Here is a 9,538-nt window from a genome sequence, read left to right as displayed (position 1 = left end):
CTTGTTTACAGTCTTTTGTATAATCTACACCCAGCCAAGCATATACAATCCTGGCATAGCTGGCTGCTGGGATTCTGCTTTCTTGTGCACATGTGTGGGAGTTCCAGTCTGGCCAATCAAAATGACCAAAGATCCTAAATCTGGAAGAGGACTGAGGGAAGATGTCTACACCTGTGTCAGAGCAAGAAGAGGTAAGTTTAGTTAAATAATTGTGAACAAGCAGGTATTTTTTTATTGTAGAGTAGTATTCTACAGTGAATGATGGATGAATGATGGTCATACTTAAGGAGGAATGAATAAGGGAAAGAAATACAAGTCTTTCTTTTGTCATCTATAGACCTAAACAAGCTGTCCCCCTGAACTGTAAGGACATTTTTGTTTTTCCCCAGGCTATTGATAAGCACACTATGTTATTGTCAATACGTGGGGGCTATGTGCGGCCCATTGGGCCCAGGCATGGTGGCTGCCTCCTATCACCAGGGTACCAGGTTTGAATTCTGAGTTACACTGGCGTACACCTAATATTTTGGATTGTGTTTAATGTTGGGGTTGTACCTGAGCCCCCCAATATAATATATACCCCTCATAGATGGAGTGTGACCCTGCCATGGCATGTTGTACAGTTATATCACACACAGTGCTAGATGACTCTTCTGACTCTGCCTCTGCTGCTGCTCGCTCCTATGGAGGCCTGCACTTTACACATACCCCCAGACCTGGCAACAAAGTAGGGGGTGGTGTGGGTCTCCTTCTCTCACCTAACTGTACATACATAATAATAATAATAATGACGAGCTCCCAGTCCCTGCCGCCTTTGTGTATCTGTAGTACCGGCGGGGGGACACAACATGGACAGAACAGCCGTCCCCTCGCAGCAATACTACAGCAGCACAGCCGTCCACCTACACACACCGAGGAGGGGGCGCCCCCTGTACACAGCACAGCCGGGGAAGGAGGGGGAGGTGCCAACTCTTTCATAGATGAGGTAGCTGGTGGAATGGAATGTATGGCGGGGGAGATGGCTAGCTGTTGGAAGAGCGGCGGCTGGGCGATGGCCTGCAGAGGGCAAAGCCTGGAGGCTGCGCGGTACATTGAGAGGTGGGGGCGGTGGCCAGATCCTGGAAGAGCAGCCCAGGCCTGTGAGCGGTGGGAGGAGAGGCCGAATTACGGAAGCGCTACTCCGCGCTGGGACTGGCTCCTTCGCAGCCATTTTCTGTCCAACCAAACAGCCGATTCGTGCAGGGAGCCAACCAGGGCCGCACTGGAGGTTTGTGCCTGGCTTCGGCCAATGATTGCTAACCGATTCCTCCCCGCAGCTCAAATGAAATGTCCGGATCCGGCAGTGTGTGTGACGCCCGCCTCACTACCGTACACTGGGCGGCACGGAGGCTCCGGGGCTCTGTGCTGTGTCGGTAGCGCTGCGCTTCCCTCACTGCAGATGCCGCGCTTTGTCCTGCGAGCCTCGGGGCCGCCTATTATAGAGCGGGGAGGCCGCCTTCACACTGCCCCGGGCCTCACTCCTTGTGGCTGGCGTGACCGGCTGTGTGTGGCGGGGCTGATGTGGGGGAGACAAGGCAGGCTAATGGAGCGCATGATGGATGTGCCGGGGGGGTTACCGTGTGTGACCCCCATACTGCCCCCATTTTGTTCTCTGCCCCGCTATATTGGGGTGCCGGTAATGTGGCCACAGCCATTGTACGGTGAGGGCTTTGTGCTATGGGCAGAGGAGCTAGAACAACACAAGATCAGCCCGCCAGGTCACACCGGGAGGGGACAACACAGCGCTATAATGCGGGAATACAGCGATCAGATGTGTGTGTGCCACCCATACCCTCATTGTTTTACCTGGGATGGGGCCACATTCACCCACACAGGAGATGTGCGAATACTACAAGAGCCTGTGTATAGACAGGGGAGATGGGCAGCAATGTGATCCCTGGCACCTCTTATCCCACCCTAGTATGACATGGCTGTAATAGGATTGTCCCACTGCACACAATGAACCCTTGTCCTTCCATGGCTGTATACAAGGTGTGGACCGGAGATGTGACCAGGGGTTATGGACATTCGGGGCCCCCATAGAGAAATGTAGGCTGCTTGCAGGACCAGAGCTCTGCCTCAGGCTCAACCATGCTACCAACCTCCCCCATTCAAATAAATAGGAACAGTTCCAGAAAGTAATACGTTTTGGCTGTATGGTTTTATTTTTCCTTCTCTTTCTACTTGAAATGTTTTTTACTTTAGCAGCATATTTCTAGTTTCAGTGTAACATGACATTCTTTCCACTGTATCTTCCTTTTGTTTGGCCATTTCATGATTTTTAATAATTGTTTTGTTATATGGGGCCAGGGGCTGGTAAAAAAGGATTCACCCATAGGTTGTGTCAGAATGGAGGTGAGGTTGCAGATACTCATGCCAGGAAACTTCTGCCTTAGGCTTAGTCTACATGGACTGTTTCCCCGGGGTATAACCTGTGGCTTTTTAAAGCCCTCTGCAATACAATGGGTTAATCTACACCAGGACGTTTCCTTGAGGCACGTTTATGACATTTATCTACATTTTATTTAGCATATTAAAATGCAAGTAAATGCTTCTATTGATTTAATGGGACGTTTTCCCGTGGCTTCCCGCGTTTTTAAACACTTAATATGCAAATTAGTTAAAACCGCAGCATAAGCAAGCTTTAAAAGGCTAATAAAAGTGCATAAAAACGCATATAAACGTAATAGGAACGTTTACATGCATTTTTAATAAAGGTCCATGTAGACCCAGCCTTGGTTATACACCACATGTAGCATTCACCCACAGCAGCCCCATAGAAAATAAATGGGGGCAGTGAGGGGTTCAGTGCTGCCCACTGTAGAATCTGCAGATGCTGGCTCTTTGGGGTCCTGGGCTGTGCTGAGTGACCGAGCAGCCGGCAAGGTGCAGCTTTGATCCCTGAGGAAGCTCTGAACCCAGTGGCCCTATTGTCATATGTGTAAAGGGCACGCCATGTACTGATTTGGGCTCATCAGGGTTTCCCTGGGATCACAATAGTGGTTAAAATAGCATTTCAAATAAAGCCTATAATGTTTGCATAACCAATTCACACAAAAAATCCATCACTAAGTGATATTTATGTAAAAATGTAGTTTTAAAAAGAAAACACTTTAAATAATTTGTAGTTCTGCAGACTTGATTTGCTTTGTTATCCCAGAGAATATCCTGCACCAATGCCAAAGTTTTGTATTGCAAATCAGCTCCACCTTATAAAATTATTGGATACTAGATTCACCCCATTTTCATCTTACATTAACTTTTTTTTTTTTTTTTTGTCTGGCAATGCTCAGTGTTTATTTGTATTTGGGTACCTGCTAGATATTGCTCACTTTTCTGGCTGAAGGGATGTGCAAATTCCATTCAACTGTGCATAAAAAAGACGTCAGAACATAATGCTCAGTATAATGGAATATACCAAACCTTGTGATATCCATAATTATTGCCTATATCAGGGGTGTCCAAACTTTTTGCAAAGAGGGGTAGATTTGGTGAGGTGAAAATGTGTGAGGGCCGACCATTCAGCATGTACTTGGTTAGTGGGGGCGTGGTCTACGCCGGTCCGGCACGGCACACCCCCACCGGGGTAACGCGAGGGATTCCCTGTGCACAGAGTGCGGTGTCAATGCGGCCTCCGTGCAGAGCACATTCTTGGAATCAGAACAAGCGTGGTCTGTGTGTGCCCGCATAGCTTACGCCCACTATAATGACGTAGGGTCATGCAGACATGGGGACTCCCGTCCTGCCGATTATGCCCGCCGAGCAGCGGGACGATAATTGTAAGGTGGTTGATCAACTCCAATGAAATATAAAATAGCTATTTTGTACGCGTATATTTTATACTCTGGCCAACAGTGCTGGCGGGCCGCATATTATTGATTTTATGACGGAGGCTGTGGGCCGGTGGAAATCTGAACATGGGCCACAATTGGCTCCCGGGCCGGACTTTGAACATGCCTGGCCTATAGAGTAACAAGACAAAGTAGGTAAATGTGAAGCATACCAGGCAGCGCAAGGTTTCTTCAATCCTGCTGATGATCTGAGCCTTATTTACAAACCATGCTTCAATTTCTCGGTGAGTATCTGTGCAGATCATCTCTTCTCATCATCTCTTTCTATATCTACAGCCTAGGCAGTGTTGTGATTTGGAGCGGAGATCTCTGGCAGCCTTGTGTACTTTTGTATGATTTCATTATGCTGCAGTGTTGTTGAAAACAATCAAATCTTTAAATACAATAATTCTAGGGACGGACCTTCAAAACCTGAAGTGGTCCAAGTCTGACATCTGACAGTATTCAGCTTTGATATGTATTGGGTAATGTATTGGGTAATTTGTTTTTATGTAGGCTTTACATTAGTTGTTATTTTGAGTTTCTAGGAGATAGTTTACTTAGGAAATGACATGGGGAGACATTCTTTTACCCCTTAGCTCCCACACTTGTTTCATGGACATGCCTCTTACCTTTGTTTCTGCTTTACATTAAGAAATTGGAGACAGGAAGAGAGGGAGAAGGAGCAGCACTATGGAGCCGGTCTCACATGGAATGGTGAGAAGAACAGAGGGTGTATAGAGAAGTAAATCTTCAAATCAAAAACAGATTGCCTGGTAAAGCTGCGGTGTTCTTGTGCTGCCTGCAGAAGAAAGCTGCTCGCTATACAGTGCTCTCTTTTCTTTTTTTGGTTTGTTCCAGTCGGCATTTCCTTCATGGGCAAACACAATTTTGGAGCATTAACTTATAACCCCGATCTCTAACTTTGGTTTACTCTGTTAAGTTAAAATTCTAAGGTGGCAAGATTCAATGTAGTAGAGGTTCTGTGTAGTAAGGAGTGGAGGAAAAGTTTAATCTCTGGATAAGGAAGGGATTCTTCACTGTAAGGTCTGTAAAAATGTGGAATCGGCTCCCTCAGGAATTATTTTTTGCCCATTCTATAGATTGCTAAAAGAAAAAGCTGAATGCTTTTCTAGAAGCACAGAATATAGCTGGGTAATAAAGCTTAAAATAAATGACACCAGAGACTTGATCCAGGGAACATCAAATTGCTTCATGGGGTCAGGAAGATTTTTCCCCCTGTTGGTGTAAATTGAACCACGTTTTTTTGCCTTCCTCTGTTATATATATATATATATATATATATATATATATATATATATATATATATATATATGGCTTTATCTAGGATATGCTGGTTTCTAACATGTGTTTTCCATAGTTGTTGGACTTGATGGACTTTTTTTCTCAACCTGATCAACTATGTAACTAAAGAAGCTACTGAATAAACATAATGCCCATGCTGGACTTGGGGTAGACCACATATAGAAATATATTTCTTTCCTAGACTCCTATTAGCACATACAATCCTGCAGTGGTTATTGAGCAGTTATAGTAAAACCGCAAACTTGGCAATTGCTTTACATATTGTCAAAAAACAGATAATGCATATAAAGGGGCTAGCCCCCTCCTAGAGAGCTTACTGTCACCATGTTCCCTTCTCACACCAGCTGTATGGAAGAGATGCACTGCCACACAGACTTGCAAGGGTTTCTAAAATAATCGTCATTCGGCATGATGTAGAGACAACCCCTCTCCATTGCAGTCAATGACACCAATTCATAATATGGGTTTGAGCAGTGACTACCCCTTCTATACTAGTAGAAGTTAAATTACAGCAATAAAACCAACACCTTTCATTGGTGTCAATAATGTTTGTTCATAAATCATATTTACAATGTCAGCAACAATTTCTCCCTCTTTCCAAGCCCTGGCCAGTGGTATCGCTATTAGTGCTATTTGGAGCCCCCCACTTTTATCTGCCTCCACAGAATGTTGGAGGTATGATTCAGACAGTTTAGATGCAAATAGTGCTTCTTCAAGCAAGTGACCTGTAGTTATTTTTTCCAGTAACAAAAGATGTAACTGTCTTGTATGCAAATTTTAAACATAAGCTCACCCATAAACATTTGTCAATCCAGTTCATGACCTCTAGGGAATGTGGGAAGTATATACATTTACTATTGTTTTAATATTTATATTTCTGTTTGCAGATGGACGGTGATAACGCTACAACAGATACATCCCAGTTAGGAATTTCTGCAGACTACATTGGAGGAAGTCATTATGTTATTCAACCACATGATGGTATGTCTACAAAATAGTTGTAATGCAAAGAATGTCCTTGAATTTATAATGGTGGATCCACAAGCTATTGATAATGGAAAATGTTTTTAATATTCTAACATAGGGACAAGATACATGGATGCTATGTGATAGTTTTTTTTTGTGACATCAGTGATAAACTAGGCAGTGAGACTAGCAAATGGTTATATAATATGTATTATATGTAGCAGGTCACCCTTACCCTTTTACTTTGGGGTACTTCATCCTTTCTACATATTTATTACCAATACGTTTGCATACTATAAACCTCTGGTCTCAGTAACCAAATCTTGCTTGTCCTTCATTTCGTTTTGGGTCTCAACCTGATGTATAGATAGTGTATTCCATCCATGTTCAGTAATTATGTATCATTGCATATTCTTAGTAATATTGGTAAGTAACTTCATCCTGCTAGGTCATGTTTGATTTATCCATGTCTGCTTTTTTTAGGGGACACAGAAGACAGCCTAAATGATCCAGATGACACAAATGGCTCTAAAGAGACTTTCAGAGAACAAGATATTTATCTGCCAATCGCCAATGTGGCAAGGATAATGAAAAATGCCATACCACAAACAGGAAAAGTAATGTCTACAGATTCCACTTTTGCTAATCTACCGTACAGCCTAACTTTTCACCCTCAGTCAATACTAAGCTTCAGGCAGAAGAGGTGCGAAGTTGTTTAGCCTATTTGCTGTGGGAACCTTCTAGAGAAGACAGTCATGAATTCCCATTTCACCACTTCTTAAGGCAGAATTTCTTTTACATTTCAAGCATATGTGATAAGCTTATTGTAACTGCAGCATAATCACATTTCATACATAGGCTTGTGTGTGTGATCTGTCCAGCTCCATACAGTTATTTACTAGCAGTGTGTTTCATTTCCCTGAAACATGTCCTTTCATATGGCTTATCAAAAAATTTTGTTTGTCTTGGCATGGGATTTATTATCTCAAACACATTGCTGCCTAAAAGTCAGGTAAGGTAAAATATATTTAAATGCAACTGAGTATTTTAAGTGCAGAATTACAGACACATCTGGAAGTCATATTGCCAAAGCTATGGATAATAAATCCCATATGCACACTAGCGGTTTCAGATTCTGCTCCATTAACATGGCCTGTGAGCTAGCAGTGTGTCCTTTCTTCTTTTTATTTATCCTACTGATTTTATAGATACAGTTTTAAGCACAACTTCCATTTTCACTTGGATAGAAATCATAATTGTGTTTAGTTGATGTTGCTCTGGGGAGGATTTTTTTTTCATTAAAAAATCAGTTTAAATCTTTATTGATAGCTGAAGGGGGAGAAGACAGATTAGATTTTGGTTTAGCAGTTGCTTGCTTGGATAACAATATTGAAGCTGCCACTGTGAACTACAGAATGTTCTATCTTTGGACTTGTTCCTTGATTCACTTTGCGAGTCACTGACCTGGAACAAGCATTTAACAAGAAAAGTGTTGGGATGTTGACATGACATTTGCATGCTTTGTTTCGGTCAGTGATTCACCAAATAGTGAAGGATGAAGATTATTGCCCCAGTGCCATATTCTCTCATTTCTGTTATTTTCATTTAGGTGGGTTTTTTGGCAATTGTCACCTACCATATTGGCAGGCGCGCATTTTAAAACTTCATCTTCTTTTAGATAGCAAAAGATGCCAAGGAATGTGTACAGGAATGTGTCAGTGAATTCATAAGCTTTATCACATCTGAAGCCAGCGAAAGGTGTCATCAGGAGAAGCGAAAAACCATCAACGGAGAAGACATTTTATTTGCCATGTCCACCCTAGGCTTTGATAGCTATGTGGAACCATTAAAACTGTACCTTCAGAAATTCAGAGAGGTAGGTTCTGAGGCAAAGCACATACTGAGTTATGATTGTCAGGCCAGGGTTGTTGTTTGTTTTTACTCTGTTCACTCACTGTCATTTTATCAGGCCAGATCTTTCACTAGGAACAGTACAGGATTTCTGACATTACATTTAGAGCACAATGGCACAATCTTTAATGAGCTCCCCCTTTAACTTGGCCAGTGCACGGTTATGTATGCACAGTAAAGGGACTGTCCTTCCAATTGCACAAAAGTTCCATGATCTATAAGGGTACAATACTCATAAAACATTAATACATCTAAGTGATCCCTTAATGTTTATTACTGTCAATTTCTTTTTTTACATTTTAGTCTGAAAAAGTAGTGATAGTATAGGTGACTTGGATCGTATGTATAATTGTTTTCTTTTAAATTTTTATATTGGGCGTCTTTGAAATGTACCTATTTTGTTTTAGGTTGTAACACTACAGAGTGCAAACATTTTCAAGGGGTATCAATGCTTATGCAAGGAACTATAACATTTTTTTTTAGATTAGAAAAACATTTTACATTATTGGAAATGTGACACTGCCACAGACATATCTATTTTTTCTTTTTTTTTTTCTTTACAGGCAATGAAAGGTGAAAAGGGCCTCGGTGGCACTGTCACAACAGCCGATGGTCTTGGAGAGGAGCTCTCAGAGGAAGCCTTTAGTGAGTACCTAACCATATACAAATAGAAGGCATGGTACTAGTATTAATATTGGTTGACATATGTTGTAAAACCCTGTAAGTATGGGGTAATAATACATTTTTTTTACACTAAGACAAGATAATTGGGATCAATTATGTATGACTTTTTCTTTACAGCAGGCCAAATACCAGCAGGCTTGATAACTACAGATGGGCAACAGCAAAATGTTATGGTCTATACAACCTCATATCAACAGGTATGGTTACAACAAAGGCAATGTTCGGGATTTAAATATAAAATATTGAAAATGAATGCTTTATATTTACAAATGTAAATGATTTGTTCAGATTGAAGTTGTGTACATATACCAAAACACTTCCTAATATATCTTTATTTAGAGATATCAGGTGTTCAACAAATCCAGTTCTCCTGATTTTAAAGAGATGCTTCCAGCTGTAAACATCACGTCAGGAAGAAAGCTATATGTATTTGAATGCCATGTTGGATTGCAATGGAGTGAGAGTTTATTTTTTATTTTGTTTTAATTTAACTTTTTGTATATTAAGTTTCTGTAATGTAGCTTCTTTGGGTGTGTTGCATAGGGCGATAACCTCCACCTTTTGTGGTTTATTTTCCCCTCCGTCAATTTTAAGTATTGGGTTTTAAAACTGTTAGGGTTTTTGTTTTTTGTACAAGAGTTGTTCTTCTGACTCCTGTATGCATTGTAAATTAATGATTTATTACTGTCTGAGATTTTTTTTTAGACAGTTTATTATTTTCATATTGAATCGTGTAACTTCTTTTTGTAAATCAAATAAAAGAAAAGACTTAAAGTGTGTAA

General features: G+C 41.4%; 1 protein-coding gene across 3 annotated transcripts; it reads left to right on the top strand.

Annotated features, from left to right (window-relative positions):
• The first annotated feature begins 1,113 nt into the window (after window positions 1-1,113).
• Window positions 1,114-9,538, top strand: NFYB (nuclear transcription factor Y subunit beta). 3 transcript variants are annotated; one of them, XM_072401164.1, is made up of 8 exons: window positions 1,149-1,267; window positions 4,525-4,586; window positions 6,083-6,176; window positions 6,645-6,778; window positions 7,840-8,037; window positions 8,636-8,717; window positions 8,874-8,953; window positions 9,098-9,538. In XM_072401164.1, exons 2-8 carry the CDS (start codon window positions 4,563-4,565, stop codon window positions 9,128-9,130), a joined length of 645 nt encoding a protein of 214 aa, XP_072257265.1. In that variant the 5' UTR covers window positions 1,149-1,267; window positions 4,525-4,562; the 3' UTR covers window positions 9,131-9,538. The 3 variants fall into 3 exon arrangements, with proteins under 3 accessions (XP_072257263.1, XP_072257262.1, XP_072257265.1); XM_072401162.1 differs by lacking the exon at window positions 4,525-4,586 and having other exon boundaries at window positions 1,114-1,267; window positions 8,877-8,953; XM_072401161.1 differs by lacking the exon at window positions 4,525-4,586 and having other exon boundaries at window positions 1,115-1,267.

This window comes from Pyxicephalus adspersus, chromosome 2 (assembly GCF_032062135.1).
Source record: "Pyxicephalus adspersus chromosome 2, UCB_Pads_2.0, whole genome shotgun sequence".
In the NCBI taxonomy this organism is placed as follows: domain Eukaryota; kingdom Metazoa; phylum Chordata; class Amphibia; order Anura; family Pyxicephalidae; genus Pyxicephalus; species Pyxicephalus adspersus.
The sequence above is the reverse complement of the archived record's forward strand: the minus strand, read 5'-3'. Positions and strand labels throughout refer to the sequence as shown.

Coding starts and splice junctions, on each gene's coding strand:
- NFYB (XM_072401164.1), top strand. CDS start 4,563: ATGGAGCCGGTCTCACATGGAATG. Junction 6,779..7,839: donor CCATACCACAAACAGGAAAA/GTAATGTCTACA, acceptor ATCTTCTTTTAG/ATAGCAAAAGATGCCAAGGA. Junction 8,718..8,873: donor GCTCTCAGAGGAAGCCTTTA/GTGAGTACCTAA, acceptor TTTTCTTTACAG/CAGGCCAAATACCAGCAGGC.